The sequence below is a fragment of the Hibiscus syriacus genome, unplaced genomic scaffold (assembly GCF_006381635.1).
Source record: "Hibiscus syriacus cultivar Baekdansim isolate YM2019G1 unplaced genomic scaffold, ASM638163v2 tig00015152_pilon, whole genome shotgun sequence".
NCBI classification, from domain to species: domain Eukaryota; kingdom Viridiplantae; phylum Streptophyta; class Magnoliopsida; order Malvales; family Malvaceae; genus Hibiscus; species Hibiscus syriacus.
Genome location: NW_024062352.1, coordinates 27,549 through 54,890, shown reverse-complemented (window position 1 = coordinate 54,890; position 27,342 = coordinate 27,549). Strand labels below are relative to the sequence as shown.

At 34.1% G+C, this 27,342-nt stretch overlaps 4 protein-coding genes across 5 annotated transcripts; 1 reads left to right on the top strand and 3 right to left on the bottom strand.

The window, feature by feature from the left end:
• Positions 1 to 12,762: 12,762 nt before the first annotated feature.
• LOC120207716 (probable inactive purple acid phosphatase 16) lies at positions 12,763 to 14,646 on the bottom strand. Its single transcript, XM_039207139.1, has 5 exons — positions 14,307 to 14,646; positions 14,016 to 14,240; positions 13,669 to 13,933; positions 13,311 to 13,479; positions 12,763 to 13,071 (listed from the first exon to the last, which is right to left on the bottom strand). Exons 1-5 carry the CDS (start codon positions 14,551 to 14,553, stop codon positions 12,862 to 12,864), a joined length of 1,116 nt encoding a protein of 371 aa, XP_039063070.1. The 5' UTR covers positions 14,554 to 14,646; the 3' UTR covers positions 12,763 to 12,861.
• A 1,520-nt stretch (positions 14,647 to 16,166) lies between these two features.
• On the bottom strand, positions 16,167 to 18,978 carry LOC120207710 (60S ribosomal protein L7a-2-like). Its single transcript, XM_039207132.1, has 5 exons — positions 18,921 to 18,978; positions 17,551 to 17,606; positions 16,815 to 17,016; positions 16,270 to 16,388; positions 16,167 to 16,178 (listed from the first exon to the last, which is right to left on the bottom strand). The coding sequence occupies exons 1-5, from the start codon at positions 18,976 to 18,978 to the stop codon at positions 16,167 to 16,169; spliced, it is 447 nt and encodes a 148-aa protein (XP_039063063.1).
• Positions 18,979 to 19,111: 133 nt separating this feature from the next.
• Positions 19,112 to 19,827, top strand: LOC120207709 (CASP-like protein 1F1). Its single transcript, XM_039207131.1, has 3 exons — positions 19,112 to 19,346; positions 19,425 to 19,548; positions 19,615 to 19,827. Exons 1-3 carry the CDS (start codon positions 19,147 to 19,149, stop codon positions 19,825 to 19,827), a joined length of 537 nt encoding a protein of 178 aa, XP_039063062.1. The 5' UTR covers positions 19,112 to 19,146.
• A 1,836-nt stretch (positions 19,828 to 21,663) lies between these two features.
• On the bottom strand, positions 21,664 to 24,049 carry LOC120207715. 2 transcript variants are annotated; one of them, XR_005524234.1, is made up of 2 exons: positions 23,084 to 24,049; positions 21,664 to 21,762 (listed from the first exon to the last, which is right to left on the bottom strand). XR_005524234.1 is itself a non-coding variant. In XM_039207138.1 (1 exon), exon 1 carries the CDS (start codon positions 23,947 to 23,949, stop codon positions 23,146 to 23,148), a length of 804 nt encoding a protein of 267 aa, XP_039063069.1. In that variant the 5' UTR covers positions 23,950 to 24,049; the 3' UTR covers positions 22,905 to 23,145. The 2 variants fall into 2 exon arrangements, 1 of the variants encoding a protein (XP_039063069.1); XM_039207138.1 differs by lacking the exon at positions 21,664 to 21,762 and having other exon boundaries at positions 22,905 to 24,049.
• Positions 24,050 to 27,342: the final 3,293 nt, after the last annotated feature.

The following is a 27,342-nucleotide window of genomic DNA, read 5'->3' as shown; positions in this document are numbered from 1 at the left end:
GTGATGTGTAAGCTTAAGGAAGGGTTAAAGAGGATTAAAACTAAGAAATGAATGTTTTATTTGAGATTGAAGAAAATGAGTTTTTGAGTGATTTGTTAAAATATGAGTTTTTATTGATGTTTACAAGTATATTTGACTTGTCAAAGAAGTAAATAAGAGATTAGAAGCCTTTGATGTGATTAAAAACATGTTAGAAAAAGTAGTATGTGTAACAACCTCAATACCGGGTTAGTGACTAAATTATAAAACTTTAGAATTTGGTGACTAAAGAATAATAATTGAATAGTATTGTAATTGGTATAGGGTTAAATTGCAAGGAAGAAGGGATAGAAGGGTAAATGGTCATTTGCATGGGAAATAATTAAAGAATAGATTTATTTATTTTAGCTACACGTGGAAGAAGGAAGAAAAACATAAGCTTCTAGAATTCTCTTCTTCTCTTCTTTCCTCCCAACGTGAAAACTCATAGCAAATGTGAGATTTCTTATAAGTTGTTTGTTAGTTGAAATTTAAGGTTGGTTTTGCTCCTTAGATGCAAATTAAGCTTAAGGAAAGCTTAGGTTGTTGTAAAATAACAAAATGAAGAGTGTAGGAAGAATTAAAGATTATGAGTTCTTAAAGGGAATTTTTAAATAGAGTTCATATTTGAAATTGGAGGTTGAATTTGAATTTGAATTTGACTTGTCATCGACTTAATCAAGGAATATGAAGTGTTAGAAGTGTATTTAGAACATACTGAAATTTGGGTATGATTCTTGAATTATATATGAATGATATGATTTTGAGGTTAAAGATGATTTTCATAGATATAAGTTGGTTTAAGTAATGATGGTTGGGTTTAATGACATAATAGGGGTTTAAAATAGAGGAATTGAGTGAATAATTGATGATTTTCGGGCTTAAAATGTAATTTCTGGGTTGTGTGCATCGATGCACATTCAATGTGTACCGATGCACTCTTAAATAAGGAACATCGAATGTCATTAATGCATCGATGCATAAGGAGTGCATCAATGCACCCGTTTAATATACAAACATCGAATAGGATTTATGCACCGATGCATAGGTAGTGCATCGATGCACCTGTCAAGGGATGCGTCGATACATGGTGTAGTGCATCGATGCATACCATCATTAAAATTTGGAAATATCTTTCTTTTTAGCCTAAGGAGTGATAGTTTAGAATATACTAATTAATATACTGATTAGTATCAATGTATTACTATATAGATATAGAACATAATTTTGTTCCGGAACAAACAAAGGATTAGGATCAAGTCGAAACAAGCAAGGCCAAGGTGAGTGCATTTTATAGTTAAAGCGTATAGAGATAAGACTTGTGATAAGACTATCTCTGGTAGTTGAATTCATGATTTCATATTCATGTACTTGCATACATGTATTATTTCTATAGTGATTTCATGCATAATTCATTATGCTTCAATATTATATTATGTGAACGAATGCCTTACAAGAGAAACAATCCAGGTATGTGGATTAATGGAAATGATTATATATGTGTTTATATGAAAAGTGATGAAAGAGATATGAAATGAAAAATGTATTCATATTTAAGCCCATGTTATATGATACAAGAGCTATAGGTATAATTGGCATGCCAAGATTCGAGGGATAATAAGTGGTCTTTCGGGACATAGTGGTTCTTCGGAACAATCAGTGGTCCTTCGGGACAAATATTCAGTGCCCCTTGAGGGAATTATACGAGCTGTGGTGACAGCATAGTGCACAACCTCTATGTACTCACATACCTTTGTTCTCAATAATGTACATGGGCAATCCAAAGATAAATTAAAGTGGAATTGACATGAGAATATGTGTTATATGTACATGTTATCATCATATATATTCTAGTGTAATCGATACATGAACATTGAAATGTCCTGATTCATGGTAAGAACGCATGTTCATAAATTCATGGTTATACATGTGAATACATACATTTATGTTATGCATCACTAAGTCTATGACTTAGTGTGTAAGTGATTTACACGTAGGTACCAAGAATCAGGAAGAGCGGTAATAGGGCGGCAAGAACAGCAACATTGCTAGCGGATCAGATCAGAAGTAACTGATAAAGTATGTATTTTGTAGTGTATAGTATATTGGCATGTAAGTAAAGTGTCAGTTATTAATGCTCTGATCAATTTTGGTTGTTTTGGTCAATCTATGTAAATAAATCCCTTTTATTTTAATGAAAGTTTTAAATTTCCCTGTTTTCTTTAAGTGTCAAAGTTGAAAAGTCAATGTGAGACCTCAGACTCATATTCGGGTCGAAAACGGGTTAGGGGTGTTACATTTAATGGTATCAGTGCTACGGTTTAGTCGATTCTAGGCATAAACCGAAGTCTAGAGTGTCATATAAAGTATACATGCCAACAAAATAGTGCAAACTTCTGATTTGATATAATAGTAAGTATGTTGTTTTGCTGATAGAATGATATGGATATGTTTTTATAGATGTCCGAACATGGTAGCTCTAAAAGTGAAGCGGGAGATGATAGGCCCGCTGAAAGCAGTAATTCACCTGCCCTAGCCAGGCAGAGTGAAGATCAGGCACCCTCTGGAGTGCCTGTAAATGATCAAGATGTGTTCTTCAGAACACTGGACGCGGTATTGGCGCATTTTCAACCTTCTGTTACTTCAACTCAAAGAATGAATGTTGCGAAGGAGTTGAAGGGTTTAGGAGCACCAGAGCTTAGAGGTGAAGCTAAAGAAAGTCCTATTGCTGCGGACCTTTGGCTTAATGATGTAAAAATCATGCTAGAGGGATTTCATTATTCCGATCCAGAAAAGTTGGATGGAATAGTCTCTTTGCTCCGAGGGTAAGCAAGGATTTGGTGGACCAACGTTACATTGAGAATGCCTGGTGATAAAGTAACTTGGTCTTTGTTCTTAGAAGAGTTCAAACATAAATACATTGGAGATCAATTCATCCGACAAATGAAGCAAGAGTTCATGAACTTGAAGAAATGTAATCGTACAGTGTATGAGTACGAATGTGAATTCAACAAGTTGAGCCGCTTCGCTGCTGAGTTAATTCCTACAGAAAAGGATGTTTGTGATTGGTTCGTAGAAGGTTTTCGTCCACGACTGAAGGAAATGCTAATTGTGTTAAATCTATCCTTATTTCAAGAAGTGGTGAACCGTGCAAAAGTTCTAGAAAGAGCTCAGAATGAAAGGTTCAGAGATTCGCGGGCTCAGACATAAAAAAGAACAGGTGCATCATCGAGTTTGACACCATCAAAAAGGGGAAGAGATGCTGGTCCTCGACCCCAAGCGAGATTAGAGTCAGTTACATACTCTGTACGGGGATTAAATCAGATGAGGGGTCGAAAGACACAATCAATAAGATCTAGAGCTGGGAGATCTAACCCGAGCCAAGTCAGACAATGTCCACATTGTGGAAGGAACCATTCGGGGATATGCAGGATGATTTCTGGAGCCTGTTTTAAATGTGGGGACACTGGACATTTTGTTCGGGATTGTCTCATATTAGCGGGTGAATCTGCTCAGCTAGAGAGGTCTGCCTCGGCTACACAGAGAGGTAGAGGCAGAGGAAGAAGTCAATCAGAGTCGTTAGCTCCGCAAGAAATATATTCTACAGCTCGTGTGTATAATCTCAGGACTAGCGAGGATAGAGATGATCCAGAGATCATAGCAGGTATTTTCCAGTTGTATGATAAGAATGTGTTTGTATTGATTGATACGGGGTCCACATATTCTTACATTTGTAGTAAGTTGGTGAAAGGATTGAATATTCCGTTAGAATCTACTAGCAATGATGTAATAGTGACTAATCCGTTAGGACGTAGTGCTCGAGTCAATATGGTGTGTCGCGGGTGTCCCATATGGATTTAGGGAATTGAATTCCCTGCTAATCTGATGAAATTACCTTTTGACGAATTCGAGGTGATACTGGAATGGATTGGTTATATCATTACTATGCTAATGTGACTGTAGACTAAAAAGAGTAACATTGAGAAGTTCAGAAGGTATAGAGGTTATTGTATTTAGTGAACGATGGAACCCATTGGCTAATGTAATAGCAGTGATGTCAGCAAAAAAGTTATTGCTACAGGGATGTCAAGGGTTTTATTGCAAGTGTGCTGGATGTGAGGGCAAAAGAGAAAGGGATATAAGAAATTCCTACAGTTAGAGAGTTTTCTGACATTTTTCCTGCAAAGTTACCGGGTTTGCCACCCGACAGAGAGGTAAAATTTCAGATTGAAGTAATGCCGGGAACTGCACCTATTGCCATGTCACCATATAGAATGGCCCCAAAAGAGTTACAAGAATTAAATATCTAATTACAAGAATTATTGGAAAAGAGTTTATTAGACCGAATGTTTCACCATGGGGAGCTCCAGTTTTAAAAGAAGAATGGATCCATGCGTCTCTACATTAATATAGGCAACTCAATAAAGTGACCATCAAGAACAAGTATCCACTCCCCCGAATTGACGATTTATTTGATCATTTAAAGGAAGCTTCAGTTTTTCGAAGATTGATTTACGTTCTGGTTATCATCAATTGAAGATTCAAGATAAAGATATTCCAAAGACGGCATTCAGAATGAGGTATGGTCATTATGAGTTTATTGTGATGTCGTTTGGAGTTACGAATGCCCCGACTGCTTTCATGGATCTTATGAACCAAATATTTCAACCCTATTTAGATCGGTTTGTTGTGGTATTCATTGACGATATATTATTGTATTCGAAGTAGGAAGAAGAACAAAATTCGCATTTGAAGACAGTTCTACAGACTTTGAGAGAAAAGAAGCTTTATGCCAAGCTCTCCAAATGTGAATTTTGGTTGAAGAAAGTGACATTCCTTGGACATGTGATTTCTAATGAAGGAATTCGAGTGGATCCTCAAAAGATCAAAGCTATTTTAGAGTGGGAAATTCCAAAGAATATGTCAGAAGTCCAGAGTTTTCTGGGGTTAACTGGTTATTACCGAATGTTTGTTAAAAACTTTTCGATAATAGTATTACCCCTAACTAAATTATTGAGGAAAGAGGTAAAATTTGTATGGACTCCGGAGTGTGAAGAAAGTTTGGAAAGGCTGAAAAAGGTTTTAACCGAAGCTCCAGTGTTGATTCAACCCGAGTCTGACAAGAACTTTGTAGTGTACAGTGATGCGTCTCATAATGGATTGGGATGCGTGCTAATGCAAGAGGGCAAAGTGGTAGAGTATGCATCGAGACAACTAAAACCACACGAGAAGAATTATCCAATGGACGATCTAGAAATGGATGCAGTAGTGTTTGCTCTTAAGATTTGGCGTCACTACTTGTATGGCGAAAGTTTCTATTTGTATACGGACCATAAGAGTTTAAAGTATTTGATAACTCAGAAAGAATTGAATTTAAGACAGAGAAGATGGGTGGAATTCTTAAAGGATTATGATGTAGTGATCGATTTTCATTTGGGGAAAGCGAATGTGGTAGCGGATGCCTTAAGTCGAAAAACATTTGCAACCTTAAAAGTTTTGGATGCCAGACTATCATTAAGAGGAGATGGCGCCGTATGTGCAGAATTGACTCTCAAGCCATCATGACTAGACCGAATTAAAGAATTGCAAGCTGGAGATGAAAAGTGTTTAAAGAAGTTACAGCAGATAAGGAATGGAGAGGCCACAGATTATGTAATGAAAGATGATGGGAAATTATATTATCAAGGGAGGTTAGTAATTCCAGATGATAATGAATTAAAGAAATACTTGTTAACGGAAACTCATTGCAGTCCATTGACTATGCATCCAAGAGGAAACAAAATGTATATGGATATCAAGAGTCGATATTGGTTGCCTAAAATGAAGAGAGACATTACGGGATTTGAATCCAAATGTTTGACGTGTCAGCAAGTTAAAGCTTAACATCAAGTTCTGTCAGGACTGTTGCAACCTATGTCTATTCCTCAGTGGAAATAGGAGAATGTAACGATGGATTTGGTAACGGGGTTGCCTTTGACTCCGAATAAAAAAGATTCAATATGGGTTATTGTAGACAGATTGACTAAGTCAGCTCATTTTATTCCAATACGAGTTGACTTTTCCATGGATAAGTATGCCGAGTTATATATCAAGGAGATTATACGTCTACATGGTGTAGCTATTTCTATTGTTTCAGATCGAGATCCTAAATCTACTTCACGATTTTGGAAATCATTGCATGGAGCGTTGGGAACTCGGTTAAACTTTAGTACAACGTTTCATCCACAAACCGATGGGCAATCTGAGAGAACAATTCAAATTTTGGAGGATATATTGAGAGCTTGTGTTATCGAGTTCAAAGGATCATGGGAAAGGTACTTGCCACTTGTTGAATTTGCGTACAACAATAGTTATCAATCAAGCATCAAAATGGATCCTTATGAATCTCTTTATGGAAGAAGGTATTGTACGCCTCTAAATTGGTTCGAACTTAATGACAAAGAAATTATTGGTCCAGAGTTGATCAAAGAAGTGGAAGAAAAGGTTCAAGTAATTCAAAGTAATCTCAAAGCAGCAGCTGATAGACAAAAATCGTACGCGGATCTAAAGAGAAAAGAGATCGAATATCAAATTGGAGATAAAGTGTTTCTCAAAGTGTCTCTTTGGAAGAAGGTTTTGAGGTTTGGTCGAAGAGGAAAGTTGAGTCCTCGGTTCATTGGCCCTTATGAGATCGTAAAGAGAGTTGGACCAATAGCATATCAACTGACGTTGCCACTTGAAATGGAGAAAATTCACAATGTCTTTCATGTCTCAATGCTTCGGAAGTATCGATCTGATCCTTCCCACATCGTGACTTCAGAAGAGGTTGAGGTCTAACCGGATTTTACTTATGAAGAGGAACCGGTTAAAATCTTAGCTTACGATGTTAGGCAATTAAGAAAAAAAATCATTCCATTAGTTAAAGTATTATGGCGGAATCACAAGATAGAGGAAGCAACATGGGAACGTGAAGAGGATATGGGGATTCAGTACCCCCATCTCTTCGCATAAGGAAAATTCGAGGATGAATTTTCTTAAGGGGGAGATTTGTAACAACCTCAATATTGGGTTAGTGACTAAATTATAAAACTTCAGAATTTGGTGACTAAAGAATAATAATTGAATAGTATTGTAATTGATATAGGGTTAAATTGCAAGGAAATAGGAATAGAATGGTAAAATGGTCATTTGCATATAAAATAATTAAAGAATAGATATATTTATTTTAGCTACACGTGGAAGAAGGAAGAAAAACATAAGCTTCCAGAATTCTCTTCTTCTCTTCTTCTCTTCTTTCCTCCCAACGTGAAAACTCATAACAAAGGTGAGATTTCTTATAAGTTGTTTGTTAGTTGAAATTTAAGGTTGGTTTTGCTCCTTAGATGATAATTAAGCTTAAGGAAAGCTTAGGTTGTTGTAAAACAACAAGATGAAGAGTGTAGGAAGAATTAAAGATTATGAGTTCTTAAAGCGAATTTTTAAATAGAGTTCATATTTGAAATTGGAGGTTGAATTTGACTTGTCATCGGCTTAATCAAGGAATATGAAGTGTTAGAAGTGTATTTAGAACATATTAAAATTTGGGTATGATTCTTGAATTATATATGAAGGATATGATTTTGAGGTTAAAGATGATTTTCATGGATATAAGTTGGTTTAAGTAATGATGGTTGGGTTTAATGACATAATAGGGGTTTAAAATAGAGGAATTGAGTGAAGAATTGATGATTTTCGGGCTTAAAATGCAATTTCTGGGTTTTGTGCATCGATGCACATTCAATGTGTACCGATGCACTCTTAAATAAGGAACATCGAATGCCATTAATGCATCGATGCATAAGGAGTGCATCGATGCACCCGTTTAATATACAAACATCGAATGGGATTTATGCACCGATGCATAGGTAGTGCATCGATGCACCTGTCAAGGGATGCATCGATACATGGTGTAGTGCATCGATGCATACCATCATTAAAAGTTGGAAATAGCTTTATTTTTAGCCTAAGGAGTGATAGTTTAGAATATACTGATTAGTATCAATGTATTACTATGTAGATATAGAACATAATTTTGTTCCGGAACAAACAAAGGATTAGGATCAAGTTGAAACAAGCAAGGCCAAGGTGAGTGCCTTTTATAGTTAAAGTGTATAGAGATAAGACTTGTGATAAGTCTATCTCTGATAGTTGAATTCATGATTTCATATTCATGTACATGTATACATGTATTATTTCTATAATGGTTTCATGCATAATTCATTATGCTTCAATATTATATTATGTGAACGAATGCCTTACAAGAGAAACAATCCAGGTATGTAGATTAATGCAAATATGTATATATGTGTTTATATGAAAAGTGATGAAAGAGATATGAAATGAAAAATGTATTCATATTTAAGACCATGTTATATGATACGAGAGCTATAGGTATAATTGGCATGCCAAGAGTCAAGGGATAATCAGTGGTCCTTCGGAACATAGTGGTTCTTCGGAACAATCAGTGGTCCTTCGGGAAAAATATTCAGTGCCCCTTGAGGGAATTATACGAGCTGTGGTGACAACATAGTGCACAACCTCTATGTACTCACATACCTTTGTTCTCAATAATGTACATGGGCAATCCAAAGATAAATTAAAGTGGAATTGACATGAGAATGTATGTGTTATATGTACATGTTATCATCATATATATTATAGTGTAATCGATACATGAACATTGAAATGTCCTGATTCATGGTAAGAACGCATATTCATAAATTCATGGTTATACATGTGAATACATACATTTATGTTATGTCTCACTAAGTCTGTGACTTAGGTGTAAGTGATTTACACGTAGGTACCAAGAATCAGGAAGAGCGGTAATAGGGTGACAAGAACAGCAACACTGCTAACGGATCAAATCAGAAGTAACTGATAAAGTATGTATTTTGTCGTGTATAGTATGTTGGCATGTAAGTAAAGTGTCAGTTATGAATGCTCTTATCAATTTTGGTTGTTTTGGTCAATCCATGTAAATAAGTCCTTTTTATTTTAATGAAAGTTTTAAATTTCCCTGTTTTCTTTAAGTGTCAAAGTTGAAAAGTCAATGTGAGACCTTAGACTCGTATTCGGGTCGGATACGGGTTGGGGGCGTTACAGTATGATTCTTAGTTTTAGATGTTCTTTGGAGAATTTAGATTTTATAAGAAGCTAAATGGAGGAAAGTTAGTTAGGTTAAGTGATGTTAAATTTAAGGGTATTGTTGAGGCAAAAGTAAGAGTTTTAAATGAAAATTTTGTAAAAATCAAGCTGAAAAATGGAAAATCTAGGTAATGGTATCGGTATTGGAAGAATAGTACCGATACTATAGGTTTAAATTTGAAGAATTATGATTTACAATATCGATACTGATGCAATTAGTATCGATACTAATGTGGGTATCTATACTAAAAGGAATGTATTGATACCATGGATTACAGAATGTAGAAATGGTATCGATACTGAAAGGGGAGTATCGACAATAGTATATAAGTAGCGATACCATAATAGGGGTACCGATTCTATTGAATCTGGAAACTTTAAGATATGATGAATTTTGATAGAAATTTAATATAGTAATACTTTTAAGTATTTTTAAAATGTATAAATGTTAGAGAAGTATACTAACATTTGGTATGGTATGTGTAATTAATGGATGCTTGTGTAGATCGTAACCAAGCTCCCGAGTCAAGCAAGGAAAAGGACAAAGATAAAGTTTTCGAATAGCTGGGCATCCTTAAAGCATATTAACGAGGCATACCAGGTGAGTACATTTATTGTATTTATATATGAGATGAGGAAGATTCACAATGAGTCAAATTAGAATGTTTTGATTTAATGTATGTTTTACAATATTTGATATATGTTTATAATGTGTATAGAATTGGATATTATGAATAAGTTTTAGAGTATGAAATGCTCTAAAATAAATGAATAAATGAAATGCATAACGGTGCATTATCACCATGAAAGGATGCCATAAATGAAATGCACAACGGTGCATTATCGGTATGAAAGGATGCCATAAATAAAATGCATAATGGTGCATTATCGGCATAAAAGAATGCCATATATGAAATGCATAACGATGCATTAACGACATGAAACGATGTCGTAAATGAAAATGCATAACGGTGCATTATAGGCATGAAAGGATGCCATAAATGAAAATAAAGAATAATTACTAAAGATTAATGGGGGAAAATATACAGAAAAATAGGTATACTGGGCATACTAAGAATAATTTCGATGATTGTATGAAAGAAATCGAGTTTAACTGAAAAGGATTTATTTGATCTTTATAGAGTATGTGATTTAGTTCGTCGTTAAATAGCCATGATATATATATATAAATTGCAGTTTCTTTACAATATTATATCTCACTAAGTAAATACTTAACGTGTGTTGATTTAACGCCTAGGTAAAAGCAAAGATTAGTCGGGTAAGGGGTGCAATTGCAACTATCATCAATCTAAGGTTAACTCTCATCAGTAACAGTAGGAAAATCATGTTTATTTTGAAAAATTGCTACCATGTAATCGAAATAAAGAAAAATGCTCTGAATTGTATTTAAAGTGATAGTTTTGGTAATATGTTTCAACGATTGTTTTATTATTGTACTAAAATGTTTTGTTTTAAATTTTAAAACAAAATTTTTATGGGTTTTACAAATGGGTGAATGTTTTTACAAGTCATGTGATATCTATGACTTGTGTACGGAAACATATACGAGAAATAGGTGTTACAAATAATTTGATGAAATTGATTAGGTTTTAATATTAGAGCCTCCATTTTATGATTAATTTCACTTTAATTCTTTAATTTATATGAACTTCTGCTTTGATTTTCACTTTTGCCCGAGATTCCATTTCGGTTATTTGATTCAATAATTAGGTAAAATTGATTAGGTTTTAATTTGAGATCCTCCATTTAGGTTTAATTTACACTTTAGTCCTTTAATTTAAGAGAGTTTCTGATTTGGTCATTCGCTTTGACCCGAGGTTCTTTTTTAGTTATTCGATTCAATAATTGGTTAAAATTGATTAGGTTTTAATATTAAAACTTCTATCTTAGGTTTAATTGCACTTTAGTCCTTTAATTAAGGAGAACTAAATTTTGGTCCCCGTTTTTGTCTAAGGTTCTAAATTAATTAGCCGATTCAACAATTTGCTAATATTGACTAGGATTAATAATTAGAGCCCATATTTTAACTTAATTTCACTTTAATCCTTTAACTTAGGTGAATGTTTGATTTGGTCCTCATATTTATGCTAGAGGTTCTGAATTAATTATTCGATCCGATAATTAGTTAAAATTGATCATGGTTAATATTAGAACCTACATTTTAGGTTTAATCCTCTGGATTCTTTAAAAGTTATAATTTGACACTTTAGTTAGAGAGAAGCCTTAATTAATTTACTTAGTATATTTAGGTTCAATAATTGATTGTTTGACTTCATGATTCGATTTCAAAATAGGGAAGTGTTAATTTATTAGGGGTTAATTGTGTATCTTCCGCATTATGCCCAGGGGTAACCACTCTTAATTTCCGAAGTAAATATACATTCTTTTCAAAACCACATCAAGATTTTAAAACTATTAAGACAATGTTTATTTATTAGGATTAATAATGAAACCTCTGCTTGTGTTCGGGGTATTCATTATTGGTCATAATAAATTGACATCATTTTAAATTTGCATGCGTTATGGATTTTAAACTAAATAAAACTTCAAACTTAAAATTTTCAATTTTAAAATATAGGGTAATTAATTAGATATCAATTTTGGACGATGTGAGTGCTAATCATTCCCCACACATAACTGATTCCCGAGCCTGATTTTTAATTCCGCATATCAAAACGTTGGTATTTCATTAAAATAACATGGTTTATTAAAGTTAATCAATTTTTGGTGTTCTAATCTCACCTTAAAAATAATTGGTGACGACTCTCATCTTTTTAACAAAACTTTTTCAAAACCTAATCGTCGTAACTAATCGGCTTCCTACAAAAAAAATACTGGTTACGACAATAATAGGCCCATTAATAATTAAATATTTTCCCTTAATCCTCTCCGTTAAAAGCTTGCGGAGTTTCTTTTACCGTCTCTCTCACATTTTTTGTACTATTTTTTGAAGTTACATTTTATTTATTGAAATATTATTAGATTACCAATAATAAATTAATTTGATGAGATAAGATACTAGATTCTTTAAACAAGTTTAATGGTTTGAATCTTTACATTGTAAATGAACCAAATTGGATTTAAAATATTATCTCTGTAATAGTAGATTAGATACCAAATGATAATCCAAATAGAAAACCTATTAAACTTAAAGTTTAGCTTGTTGTTTAGTATGAAACATGTAAAAAAATCTTAAGAAAATTGAAAGGATTGAAAATTAAAAAAAATACAAAAGTTATAAGACAAAAAATTATTATATTTTCTAAATGTATTATATTAGCCTTCATTTTTTATGTTATGATAACCTTCGTTTTTATAATATTTAAATATAAAATTTATATATTATATAGAATTTTATAAATTATATATTAATCCTATATCAATTTAAATACTTTTATAAATTATTTAAGTACATGTTTGAAAGGTTGAGGCAGAGTAGGTTGGGTTGGTGGGTGGGTGAAGGGTATTTACGGAGGTGAGCCCACCTATTTTGTCGAAGTATGGTTAGATGAGAATGGAGAATTGGAGCCATTTTCATCTCTCAATATACACTGCCGGTGCCGGTCTCAACTTCCTCTAATATATAAGTGTTGAGTGATGACAATTTGAATTAGACAAAGAGAGACGGAGAGTAACAATATATATGTTGAGAATTGATTAACTAAGGATTACTTCACTATGCATTGAACCGTCTTCCATCCTTATCCAGGAGCTTATGGAGAAAGGGTGGTCATTGATTTGAAGGATTCTAGACCCTCTAGCCCAGTTTCCGTATCCACCGTAACCTGTATGTCTAGCAAAGCAAAGCCAGAGCTTCCTGTATGGGCAACACCAGTCCAATCCATGGTTATGCCCTACAAACACTGCCTGCATAACAAGTTTACATCCCATTCAACCTCTTTACCCTGCATATGATGGTTTCTTCTAACACAAACTAGATGAGATGATGTCCTATACGGTAGGGGCAACTCATAAGGACATATGTGTGCTTGTGATCCAAATTACTAAAGTAGAAAATCTCAAGTTCAAACCTTAGAAATTCGAGTACGGTTTGCGGATAGGACTCGTAAAAGGAAAAAGAAAGGCATATTTATGCATGAAATCACCTTGACGGATGGCCTTTTAACAAGTATCTTCATGATGCCCATTTCAGCTTCCTGAGCAGCAACCTTTTCCTTATTAATGGAACCCACACAAGGCTCGTATATTCTGAATATAGGAGCCACCTTCCTGTAAGCTTTACTTGGTATATGCCAGAAGATTACTTCTGGGACCCTGTCCAACAAATTTTTTATTTATTTGACAAATGATGTTTTTGAGACCCTCATTCAGACACAATTGCAATGTTTTCTTTTCCTCTGGTATGTTGAATTATTCATCCATTCCACTTTATTTCCTAATGTAACAAGTGAAGAACAAGTTAGAAATTCAAGAAACTGGTCTGATAAGACGCTATTTTCGTACCTTGAATCGGGATTAAGTTCTTCAGATACACGCTTGAACCACTTGGCTTGGGTTGCTGATACAACTTGTGGATAGGTTCCTCCACCAGAATCAAGAAAGTAGAGATGCACTAAACGTTTATCGTTGGACAGGACCGGGAGAACATAGTTGGATATAGCCGGCCATAGACATTGAGGCCCGGTTCTAGATAATGAGAGCACATTATTATCCATCTCGTTTTTCATCAGCTCCAATCGTGATGTTCCCCTAAAACTACAGTCTTCCCCTAGAACCACACATGCGGTGCGCTAAGGTAATTGTCATGTTTCTTAGCATAGAACAATATGAATTGCAATTCATCCACTTACCTGAGTAGGATGAATTGGGGACAGGGCAAAGGAGCGTAGGAATTCCAGGGGCAGCAAACCACTGAATGGGCCACTCGAACGGAGCATCATCATGGTTTCCAAACACGGTAGCCCAAGGGATGCCCCTGGATCTTGTTGGAGAGAGTGCCTGATCCCAATATAAGCTTGAGTTTGCAATCGGGATGTTGTTGGCCGTAATAACATCTCCAAGATACACTACGAAATCTGCTAAACCGAGTGTTAACTAAAAATTCGAGTATGGAGAGTAAAGGAACAATGGATAAATATCACCTGGAGTTTCGTTGTCCAGCACACTTGACATGACCCTCATAGAATTCACGTCCTGTTCCGGTCCCCAGTCCGTCCACGCGTTCTCCCCGAAGTGTAAGTCGGCAAAGATCGCAATTTTAAAGATATGGTTCGCCGGCGTCGTTGGTAGGACGATCGTGTGATGATCTGATGATCCCAGGGTGGCTTGGAAGAGTAAAGGCAGATAAGAGAGGTACAACACGGTCAAATAGGAGAAGGAAGAAGCCATTTTTTTCACCGGCGCGAGCTTTCCTTTTGGAGATGGCGCATAAAGTAGACGGAATTATGCAGAGGAGGATATTCTTGTTCAACCTTGGTTTATACTCGTCTCAAATGAACAAACTTTTACATCATTTTCCTTGAAAATATCTTTCTTTGTAGATAATGTTTATGCTACGACTTCCGTTACAACCGTAAAAGTAAAATAATTTCCAGTCTGAGAAAAATAAACAAAAATGCATTATAATTTTTGTATTTTTGAAAAAACTAAAGTTATTATCGTATTATTTTTTCTCTTAATGTGACTCTCTAACTAAAAAATAATTTTTATATAGTCCTTGATCAATATTTTTCGTCGTTGACCATTATAATACTAGTGTGCCAATTCAAAATGATGATCTGACAGTTCATCTACCATATTAGAGTTACCAATTTAATTCACCGGCCATGTCATCAGTCACGTTAATCTATTATGTCAATACCGTGAATTATCATATCAATATTGTAAACCGCCACACCAACGCCGTAATGACGAAAAAACATTGCTTAAAGGATAACATTAGGCATTAAAAGGTTACATTGAAAAAACAATAATGCAAAGATAAAATTGATTTTTTTTTAAAATACAAGAACTTATGATATCTTTTTGCCATAAAATAAAAATATAAGGGTAAATTACATAGCTGTTCCCCTTCGTTTTTCATCTTGTTTTAATCGCTGATTTTATCTTCTATTGTTTATGATTTGTTGTTTTTCCAGTAAAAGCGTATTCTAAATTTTGTTCACTAAAAGCATAATATACCTTATCAATATAATTAATATTAGTGGGTGTTAATACACTATGATTAAGTTTCTCCCCCACAAAACCATAATTAAGTTCAACTGTTAAAATAGCATTAATGTAGATATAAAAATATATTATTTGAATAAGAATGTTGATATCCCAAGTTAGAGTCCAAATTATTGAGAATATAAACAGGGTTGGTACACCCAACAAAATGAGAGATAAATGTAAACCAAAACCTGCATAGTTTAATAAAAGAGGTACGCGTTGAATTCCTTGCACGCAAAACTGATAACGTTGCAATTTGCTAGCTTTCACACTGTGACCCTGTTAGATTTAATCCCCAATTTAGCGGGGAAACCTATGGTATCCATCATCGACAATGGTGTCGTTTCTTCTTCTATCGGGGGTAACGGCCGAGTTGAATTTGAGTATTGTTGAACTCGATTCGACTCAAAAATTCTAAAATATAGTTCGAATCGACTCGAAAACTCGAGAGTCTAAAATTTTTAAGCTCGACTCGAAAACTCACAAACTTTAACCGAGTCGATATTGATTAGCTCAAGATCCGTCTCGTCTCATTTACAACTCTATTAGGCTCTACCGACCATTTATATAATTCGTTGAGTATGATTATTAATATTGTAGCAAAGCAAATAAAACACCAATTTATAACTCAAGTTTCATGAAGTAGACAATTCAAGCTCATGTTAAAACTAAGCATACTTCGTTAATAAAATAAAGAATTTTGAAAATAGTGATGCTCTAAGCCAACCATTGGTCTAAATTAGTCCTCATCTCCTATACAACTTTGAAAGTTAAACTATATAAATGATAATTTAATTATTCCTCTGCCGAAAAAAAGAAGAGTATAATGCAACTGACAACAAAAGAGCATTTCAATCAAAGCAAAAAAAAGTATACTACATTCAAAGTACAAACTTGAACAAACTTGGAAGATTTTCCTTCAGCTTCAGCCTGGGCCTTTTTCAAGAGACGATCCTTCTTGGCTGCCTTTTCCTCTGGCCTGTACTTGAGAAGCAACTTGAACAAACTTGTTGCTGCAAATGGGCATAAAATAACCAAATCCAAATCATTATGAACAAAAGGTATTCCATAAAAAAGTTAAGGTAGAAAGGATAAAACAAGGATGAAATAGGCTATAAAAATAATTGAGGAGAAGGATACCACAAGATAACAGAACATGCACATTATAAGCAAACCATTTGGTATTATACTATTAACTCAAGTAGAAAAAACATTAAAAAACCAATTCTAAATCATAGGGTCCTATTCAACCTTCCACAACCAATTACATGGTTCAACAAGTCACCTTTACCTAGTTTTTAAGGTGACAACTCTCCACATTTCCAATGTTCTTCCTTTCTTACACTAGACTAAGTAAAATAGCATACTACAATAATGAGTAAACAAATCAAAATCAGCAAATCTAATGCGAAACAAGCAAAGGTCCGTTTATTGGATACCAAGGTTCTTATCAAGAGTCTTGGTAAACTGGTTCAACGCAAGTGGAACCTTCAACCTCTGCTTAAGGATCCTCTTCTTCCTTTGAATGTGAACAACCTTGGGCCACTTCACAAATCGATGCAGATCCTTCTTCGGAGGTAGAGCCCCTCCAATACCAAACTGCTTTGGACGCTTCTCGAACAATGGGTTGCCCACCTTCTCCTAATTTACAGAATCAAGAGCACAAACATATTGTAATTTGTAGAGATGCACATAGCCAGATTTAAATCCGATCCGAATCGGATAAAAATCGATCCGGTTTTTTCATTAAGCCAAAAAATCGGTTTATAAAAAAATCGGTTCGGATCATAACCGGTTTGAAGGGCTGGATGATGTAACCGGTGTAACCGGTTTCGGTTTGAAAAAAACCGGTTTTTAATCCGGTAAAAAATCCGGTCATCCAATTTTTTAAACCCCAGACCGGATTTTTAAACCCCAGACCGAATTTTTTTCCGGATAAAAAACCAATTTTTTATCCGGTAAAAAATCCGGTCGTCCAATTTTTTCCCAAACCGGTTATACTATCCGGTTTTAAAATATCCGATCCGGTTTAAAAAAACCGATTTTTCCCAAATCCGATTTCGAATATTTTTTGTGCAAAATCGAATATTCAGATTTTTTATGCACCTCGTAATCTGTAAGCCTATATCAAGATAATTCGGGGATCCTTGTGATTGATAATGAAATGATAATTACCTGTTTTCTCTTGGCTGGTGCCAACTTTCCACCTTTCTTCGGGCCCTGCCATTTAACTACAAAAGTAAATAAAAACACAAAGATGAATCCTTTTAAACAAGTAAATCAAGCGATAACTAGTTTTAAGCCATTTAAACTTAGGGTAAACTATACTATTGACACTCAACTACTTAACTATTTAATTATTGTCAATCATACCACTTATTGTTAATATTTCCGCAACTATTAACGGCAAGTGAATTGACTGATAACAATTAAATAGTTAGGTGAACAAAACTAAAAGATCGATGATAAAAGTAAAATGACTAAGTAGTATGATTTAACCTTAAAATTATACGGATAGTCACTACTGAATTCTATAAACGAAAGATAAAATTCACTTGTTTTAGCTTTAAATCATTCAAATCTTATTCAAAACAAATCAATCTACACAAACTTTTAGCTAAACTAAGAATTAAGCTAATGTTTCAGTGTAACCACTCATCACTCCATTATAACAATAGCTTTTATGGATCTGCTCATTTCTGATAAAAACATCATTTTGCCCTAGAAACTCACAAAAGATGATTTAAACAAAATAGGGCTAAATTACTAATGATTTCCTTCCAGCATGGGATATTTGACCATAAATCGATACATTAGGGCTAAATTACTAAAACAAATAAGGATTAAAATAATCATTTATGCAAATATTAGTAGTAGTTTTGTCATTGTGGCTTTTATTTAATTAACTAAAACATTTTCACTTAAACATTTGATAAGCCGGACCTTTGGCTTTAAGAATTTTTCTGTTTAATTTCATGTTATCAACCTGCGGTTCTATGTAGTGGTTAGCACTTAGGACTTTGAATCCAGCGACCTGGACTCGAATCCCGGTAGGACCTTTGTTCACCGTTGATGATAATCTTAATTGATTGACTAGATTTTTTGTTGGCCATAAAATGGTGTGGTTTGGGGTCCTTTTGTTGTGGACAAAACCCAACAAAATTCATAAACATCACCAGTAATTGTGAGGTCTGCTCATGAAAGTGGACAGTGTAGTTTTAACCTTGATGTGCTGCAGCATTTGTTATCACTTTTTTATATGTGAAAATTCATCCATCTCAAAGTGGAAAAAAACCAATAAAATTCATCTACATTGCAACGAAACTGTTTGTTGATTATAAGCGTTGAAATCAACGATTTCATATATATGTAAAGTATTTAACATAAGTCGAATATACATGTCTGGAACAGAAACGGACACACAGTGACAGGGTAGGTTTAGGCCTTGGAATATAGGAAAAGGGTACTGCCAGCGCTTACGTTATGTATGAGCAGTTTGGGAGTTGCCCAACACAACTTTTACATTTACTATTCGTGCGGTCAACCAAATCTGAGTTTCTTTGGCAAATTTGTTGCAAAATCCATCTGCTTACGATGATTCATGGGACTTTACATTTCTTTACTCCAATTTAATTAATTACTTCTGTTTTATATCTAAACTTCATTCGATATTTTTCTTCTATAAATAACTTGATATCCCTCGGCTCTTCTGCACTTGTTCTCTCTCTCTGTTTCTTCCAAGAGTTAGCTTCAGAGCCTTCAGTCCCATTAATGGAAACCGCTAAAGCTGGCGTGGGAGAAAACCCATGTTCCAAAACAGACAGACTTGTATTTGCTGCACAAATCCTCTTCAGAATTGCGGCGACCGGGACGGCATTGGCCGCCGCATGTGTGATATTCAATGCAAAGCAAACCGTTGTTGTTATGGGAATGTCATTTGATGCTAAATATACTTATTCTCCTGCTTTCAAGTAAACAACTCAACACATTTTTTAATAAATTCCAGAAAAATTTTAAAGCTCAAAACATAATCCTTCATATGTATGCAGGTTCTTCGCCTTGGCGAATGCCATTGCATGTGGTTTCACTTTCCTCTCCTTGGTGATGGCTATGTTATTTTCTCGCCATGGATTAACCGCTTCTATCTACTTCATCTTCTTCCTACACGATCTGGTATGTTATGCTGGTTTTAATACAAATATATTTATATATCCCACTGATATCCCGGGGACGTAGCAGTTGATGGTGTCTCTGATGTTATCCGGTGTGGTGGCGGGGACGACAATCGGAGCGGTAGGCCGAGACGGAAACAGCAAGACGGGTTGGCTTAAAATATGTAATCGATTTGAGAAATACTGCGGGCAGGTGAGCACTTCATTGATGCTGTCGTATGTTGCAATGATTTGCTTGCTGGTGCTTACCATCACCTCCGCCGCCAAGTCTAGAAATTAGATGGCTTTTATTACTATGTTCTATGTTGGAGAGAAATATTTTTTATTATTCGGATTCTACTCTCTATATTTTGATGAGTTGTAATCATATTTATATATTTCGTATGTAATTCTATCAATAACCGTATGTATTTGTATTTTAAACATGTATACTTTATGCTCTTCTACTGATACGTCCCATTTGATGATATAATTAGTATTTATATCGAAGTAAAATAAAGTGATTTACCCTAAGAATACTTGTACAATATTATTCTAAAACAAAAGGAACATTATTTTAAAGTCTCAAACTGCTAAAGCATAAGAAAAAGCATCCTTCAGTGGTTGCCACATGGTGTATTTAAACTAAACCCAAGTTGTCTCAAATAGAACCGGATGCCTATAATCCAAACATAAAAAACAAGCCATCCTTCATCCCTAAGTAAGAAGAGCATAAGCACAGTTGCAATTCCCTCATTCCCCGAAGATTTGGTAATCATTCCAGTCCTTCAACTCCCATTTTTGTATCATCTGCCAAACATTCATGGAAACTAAAACAACACCTACTATTATATACAGGAAGTGGATTATTAATGATGCTCCAGCTGATCCTTTGTGTGGTTGAAATAATTAAGGCTGTGAGACAAAGCCACTTATTGAAGTCTATTCCTACATCACACCAACCCTCCAAGCCAATTCTTATTGGAATTTCCAACCATCCAACATAGGCATTAAATAAAATGGTTAATTTGTGCATCAAACACCTAAATAACTATTAAAAAAAAGGGAAGTGATCTAAGGCTAGTAGCAGGTTCAATATAATATGACTTGATTCAGTTAGGACTTGGCCATCAGCAAACGATCCAACATGAGCACAAAGTTTATATTTTATAAATGAATCCAATCCAAAGCAAGCAGAATCAATATAATATAACTTGATTCAGTTAGGACTTAATCATCAACAACAACCGCATTTCCTATGATGCTAACAACATTAATAAATAGCTTGATTTAGTTATGACTTAATCATTTTTTTCATTAATAATTAATTATAGGTGGAGAAGGAATTTTTAGATTTATGGAAGTAATTGGATTTCTACATAATTACTGCATGGAATAAGGATAGTCATAAAGGGCTAAGCCTTTAACCAACATGTCCCAACTCCGACGAAAATAACATCATTTTCATCCTATCAACTCAATAATTGCAACTTTACTTGTTAACCATAATGCACGGAATAATTGCTGCAGCTGGCTAGTGCTGCCTGTAGGTTGTGTTTTGTTTGGAGTTCTTTTGTCTTCTCTCCTAGGGGGATTTGCGGTTCTTAAGGTGTATAAGCATATTGGGTGGTCTCTGAGGTGTCTAGGGACTGTTTCCAGTGTTTGCTGAGCTTTAGGTTTTAGGAGTTCATTGATAGGGTGCACTCTTTTTCCTCTACTTAGGTTTAAGGAGGTTTTTTAATGAGACCCCTATCAATGGTTGTATTACTTGTTCTTATTAATAAACATTTTTAACTTTCAAAAAAAAAAAAACCCCACAATCCACTTCTCAAGTAGAATGTTTGCAAATTTACTAGGTTTGCCATTTTCTTTTTCATTTGATAATGGCTACAACTACAACTTTATTCAATGCTTGGTTGTCCATCCATATCATAACCTAAAGTGGGAGTTGAGGGAGGAATAGCCGTCTTGTATTGAAATTAAAGAGTCTTGTTCAATAGCCAAGGATGACTTGCCTAAATTCAAACCACAATTTTTAACAAAAAAATGCTCCCAACTCAATCTCAGGAACTTAAGTACACAACATCAACTATCACCATCAGCAGCATAACAAATTATATCTGCAACTGGTAAGGAACTCCACAGCCTGTGATGTCAATGAACAATGGAGGGAATGTTGATGTGTGGTTTCAATGAGAGTGCAGGTTGATTTGTTGGCCAGACTCCACTCTTGGATCTTAATCAAAATCATAAAAGGTTAAATCAGGGACATTTTAACATAACTTTAGGCTATAGAAAGCTATAATGTCAGGCCACAGATATTCAACACAAGGTACTGAATGATAAAAGTCTAACTTATAAGAATGTTCAAACACTCGGAACTATGCTTAAGGTGAGTACCAGTATTGTTTACTTGCTAACTAAAATATACATTAACTTGATTCAATTAAGGCAAAAAAAAGAATAAAATAAAATAAAGTCAGACATGGTTTTCAATCCTAAAACAGCATTTGTATGTGAAAGGGAAGTTCTAGATGACTAGGTCTATGTTGCCCGACTCATATCCGGACATATTTAGGGGTATGATTCTCCAAATAAATAGAAAAACTTAAAAGAAAATTGAACATATCTGTGTTGGACATTGCAAGTACTTGAGATGTGAATATATATATATATAGATAGATAGATATAATCACCATGCGGGAGGAGTGCAAAATTACATATAACCAATTAGCCAGACTGTAAATATGACGAAAAACAATCAGAGTCAACAAACACTTCTTAAGTGATTGCTTCGTTCCTTTGGTACAATACGCCATGCCAGTCACCTTAGAAACTACCTCTCCAGTATCTAATTGTAAAGACAAATTCCATTTCATAATTAAGAAGAATGAAAAAACCATAAGAACATGATAGACATTGTCTTATTTTGTTAATGACTTTCCCCCAAATAAAAAAGGCTGAAATTCTCTCACTGTCTCCATTAAAGTTCTCAACAATAGTCAACATTACCTTACCAAAAGCACCATAGTTCTACATGACTAGATTAAAGTAATTGAGATGTAAATACATGTATATTCCTAAAGAGATGCCAAACAAGCGCAAAATTTATAGATGGAGTGTAAAAATATCCATATCCAGCCCATGGACAATTCAGATTAAAGGGGGAAACAACTACTCAAAGACAACCATAAACAACTATAGTAAACAAACACTTCTTGAGTGATTGCTTCATTCATTGCTTTAACGATAGGCCGCGATCATCAGCATATAAATCACTTCTATAGCATCTAATTGTGAAAACATATTCCATGGATAATCAAGAAGAATAAGAAAACCATAAGAGTAAGGTTGAAACTGTCTTATTTTGTTAATCACTTTAACCAAAATAAAAGCTTATATTCTTCCATTGAAGTTGTCAACAATAGTTAGCTTAGCACACTACCTTAACAAAAGCTCTTACATTGCAAACAAAAAACTCCCTATTGATTTGATTCTCCTGTTTTTCTACAAACACAAGAAGAAAAGAAGGTAAAACATAAGGCTTAAGCTCTTACATTACATTGCCATGGCTGATGAAATTCTCCTTTCAGAAACACTAAACTGATTTTAAAATATGTTAGGAAAAGCCTTCACCAAGCTTCTGGATTGCACGTAACATTTTCCTTCTTGAACCAACTGCATTTATCCCCATATCTTTCAAATCTTCCAATGTCAACAATGGCAGAACCTCATCATCCACTTCATGGATTTCGAAAACGGGGGCATACCTTCCTAAACCCAAACTATTCAACCATATCCTAACCCCATCTTCCTCGCACCTTCCATGGAAAAGGACTTCCCTTTCATTGCCACGGCCACCTAAGTTATCCAAAGAACGAACTGGACTATGCTCTTTCTTGGGACTTTCCGAGTTTTCCATGTCGAAATCGTCGTTATCTTCCTCTGTTTCGAAATTATTGATGATAGTGTTGTTATTGCTACCGTTGGCATTGATGTTTCCGTCGCTGGAGTCGTCGACTTTGGGGACCCAATTCGAGAGGACCCGTTTAGTGGCGTAGCCCCGCTTGTTGAAATCTTTGACTTTCCAGCTACCGATTGCGACACCATCAAAATTGTTGTTAGCTTCCGTTTCATCATCGCTGAAGTCAGTGGTGAAATTGGTGAGGGCGCGAGTCTTGGATGATTTAGTACTGGCGGCGGCAGAAGCAGCTGAGTGGTGCTTCCATTGCTTGGTTGCGGCGGAAGAGGAGGAGGGTCTTCGGGCAAGAGAATCGTAGGGTTGGTCTCCGCCGATATCTCCTAAACGAACGCTGGGACGTCTCTGGCGTTTTGGACCAACTCCCACGGTCTCAGATGAATTCACCACGAGAGGTGCTACGACGCCGTTTAACTGAGCGTCTGACGGCTGTATATCCTCCATGTTTCCCAGAAGATTGATAATTGGTAAAAGGGGGAGCTTGAGCGTTTGGATGGAGAGAAAATAAAAGAAAGTTGGAGAGAGTGTTGGGTTGGCGCCGCGTGTCCCTCTTCTGCTCAGATTTGCTTCTTTCAATATCCGCTTCAACACTAGTTCCATCTGCCTTGTAATAATTATCAGCATACAGATACAGATCATTGTATTGTATTGTATTATGCGTAGATTTATAATTACCCCTTGTATTTTAAAAAGTCACAATTAAGTCATTTTATTTATCCATATAATAATAATAATAATAATCAAATCACCTTGATATTAATGTATAACAAATAGTAATCTCACAGTTATATTTGAGTGACTTGACATTTACAATAGGTAAATAAAATGATCTAGTTATATTAACTTGAATTTTCCTTTTTGTATTTATAATATAAAAGAAAAATCCACAAAGCTAAAGTTTTTTCAATTGTGAATTATGTGATGCCATTTACCGCCTTGGAATTTACCTTTTTATATGATTTAGCGCATGCAAAAAACAAGTTGTGATATTCAGCAAAGTTGTGTATGAAACTAAACAAAGGCTTTTTTTCCACTTGAAATAATTTCAGAACATAAAATGAACTTTCACACTGAGACTGAAATCATGAATGGAACCCTTGAGGTGATCATGAGTCAAAACTTAATTCTAAATTCAACAAAAAGCTACGATTTAACCATTTTTTAATGCCTTAACCATTTATAAATATGAGTGATTATTGATAAAATTTATGACCCGACTTGTGTTCCACATTAACTAACACAAAGTGAATTAGTGTCATACATAGGTTTTTGCGGGTTAATTATTAGGGTGACTTTATTTTGGAAACTACAATATTCTCTACAATGAACACTCAACTCGTCACTTTCACTTGAAGATATTATTTTTAAATTATCTCTGTGAAATAGGCTCCACGTGGGCTATTACTTTATTATTATTAAAATAACTCGTCAACTCGGAGTGACAAGTTCGTTTAAAAAATATTTTTTAAATTAAAAAAATAAAATAAAATAAAAAGTATAAATTAAAAAAATTAAGTGGAACTCATCACGTCGAGGTGATGAGATCCTTCAAATTAAAAAAATAGTTGTTGGACAACGGCTATGTGGGCAACCGTCATGACCAAAGGTGTAATACTCATAGATCGTATACATCTCAAAATACGAAATAAAGATGTCACATCAACTTTACAAGGATTCACTGATCATAAATGCTTAAAATTTTATTCCATTATAAAATATTCAATTATTAACTTTACAATTATTTAATTAATTGTGCAAAATTATAAAATAATAATTATCATATAAATCAAGCTTAATTTTATACATAAAATTAGTAGTTCAATAGTAAACAATATTGCTTAAAATTGCCTAATTTTAAAATATTTCTTTGTTCTCGTAAAATATAATTTTTATCTAAAATATAAAACTTAGATTAATATTTATAACCCTAATAATATATCTTCGACATTTTTCTATTCGTATACATGCCATCTAGAAAATTTAAAATAGTAGGATGCCATTACTGATAGTTATAGTTGTTGTTTGTTGATTGACGCCGACTCGACTCCTTACTTCACTTGTCCTTCTTTACCTACGCGTGAAAATCATCAAACGTTAAGTGTTCACTTAGTGAGGATTATAAACAAACTAAGGTGACATAGAATATTAAACAACGTAATAACATCATACCATTATATTTTTTTAATATAAAGCTTAACTTAAAATATCATAACAATTCAAAACATTAAACTTAAATTTAATTAAAATCATTAAATATCCTAATTGATTTATTCAAGCCATCTTTTCTCATCAGAGACCTAAAAATCATCATCTCATGATTTTATCAAAACCATGATAATCAATAATAAACATAACAATCATGTCATACTCTATTTCATTCAAATACTTTTCAGAACTTTCTTATTTTATTCTCATTTTCTACTTTCATATTCATTTTCATATTTCATGTTCATAATAAATACTTTCACATTTCAGAATTTATTTTCTGAATTAGAACTTATTTCCATATTCATAACTTATTTTCAGACTCATAGCTTACTGTCAGATTCATAACTTACTTTCAAATTCATATCCCAATAAATATTTATGAGAATGCAAGATACGTGAGTCATATATAATGTGCGTAGGCACTTCAGTGCCAAATCATCAACATAAGGTGCACTCCAAGTGCAAATCATATCATATGCACCAACGGTGGCATACTTAATGTACACCAATGTAATGTAACTTAACTTGAACTTTACTCAACTTCTTGGCTTGCCAAGTGTACCTACGACTCTCAATGCAACATACAATAAGCTTTTCCATTTCATTTATCAAAGATACCAATATATCAACATATTCAACTCTTCATATCATAACATAATGAGCAGTTCATACCCTAAACATTTCATTTCCACATAACATTTATATATCTTAATCATTGTCAATTATCTTTCTTTAACATATAAACATCATATTCATCATGTAATAAATATCATAACTATCACACCAATTGTAATAAATTTGACTTATTTCGAGCAATTATTATAACCTATAACATAGGATTAATATGAAAACATAATTTATAACAAGTTATATATGTTGGTACTATGCACTACTTGCAAAGAATATTATTCTATATTAATCTACACACTTAAAAATTATTTCGTTTATACCAATAGAAACTAAATTCGAATACAATAAAGGCACTTTTTCTAGTTCATATTATACAATTTATAGTGAATTTTCGTAGTTGACCTACAGAAGTTGTTTTGAGTAGAATATGCTACCCCGTTTTCTGACCTATCCTCAATTAAAAATTCATATCTTTTTGTATACCTATTGAAATTAGTATCTGTTTGTTTTAAACGAAACTATATTGACATACGAATCCAAAGGTGTAAAAATCATCCTCTAATAATTTCTGTATAATTATGATGACTTTCTAAACTTACTATTCAAAACACAAATTTGGGCATATTTCACTAACTTATATTTTCATCTTATTCACTAATTCTATTTTATCATATTAACTGAACATATATGTATGAATCACAATTCACATAATAGTTATAAGTTACTTCTTACCATAGTAATTTCTTCATTGGATCATCGCAAGCCAATGTTTGCTCGATCAGACAAATATGAATTAAATATGTACTCACCTGGTGTATTTAGCTTATAAACCTTCCTAACACTTCATATTATGTCCTTAAGATTCTCCTTAGCTTTAACATTGCTTGATCTTGATTCCAATCATAATCTAAATGAACACCATTTACATAACATATACATTTGAAACCATATGTTAGAATCTTACTAACATAGGCACACAATAGAAAATAAATTCCTAAA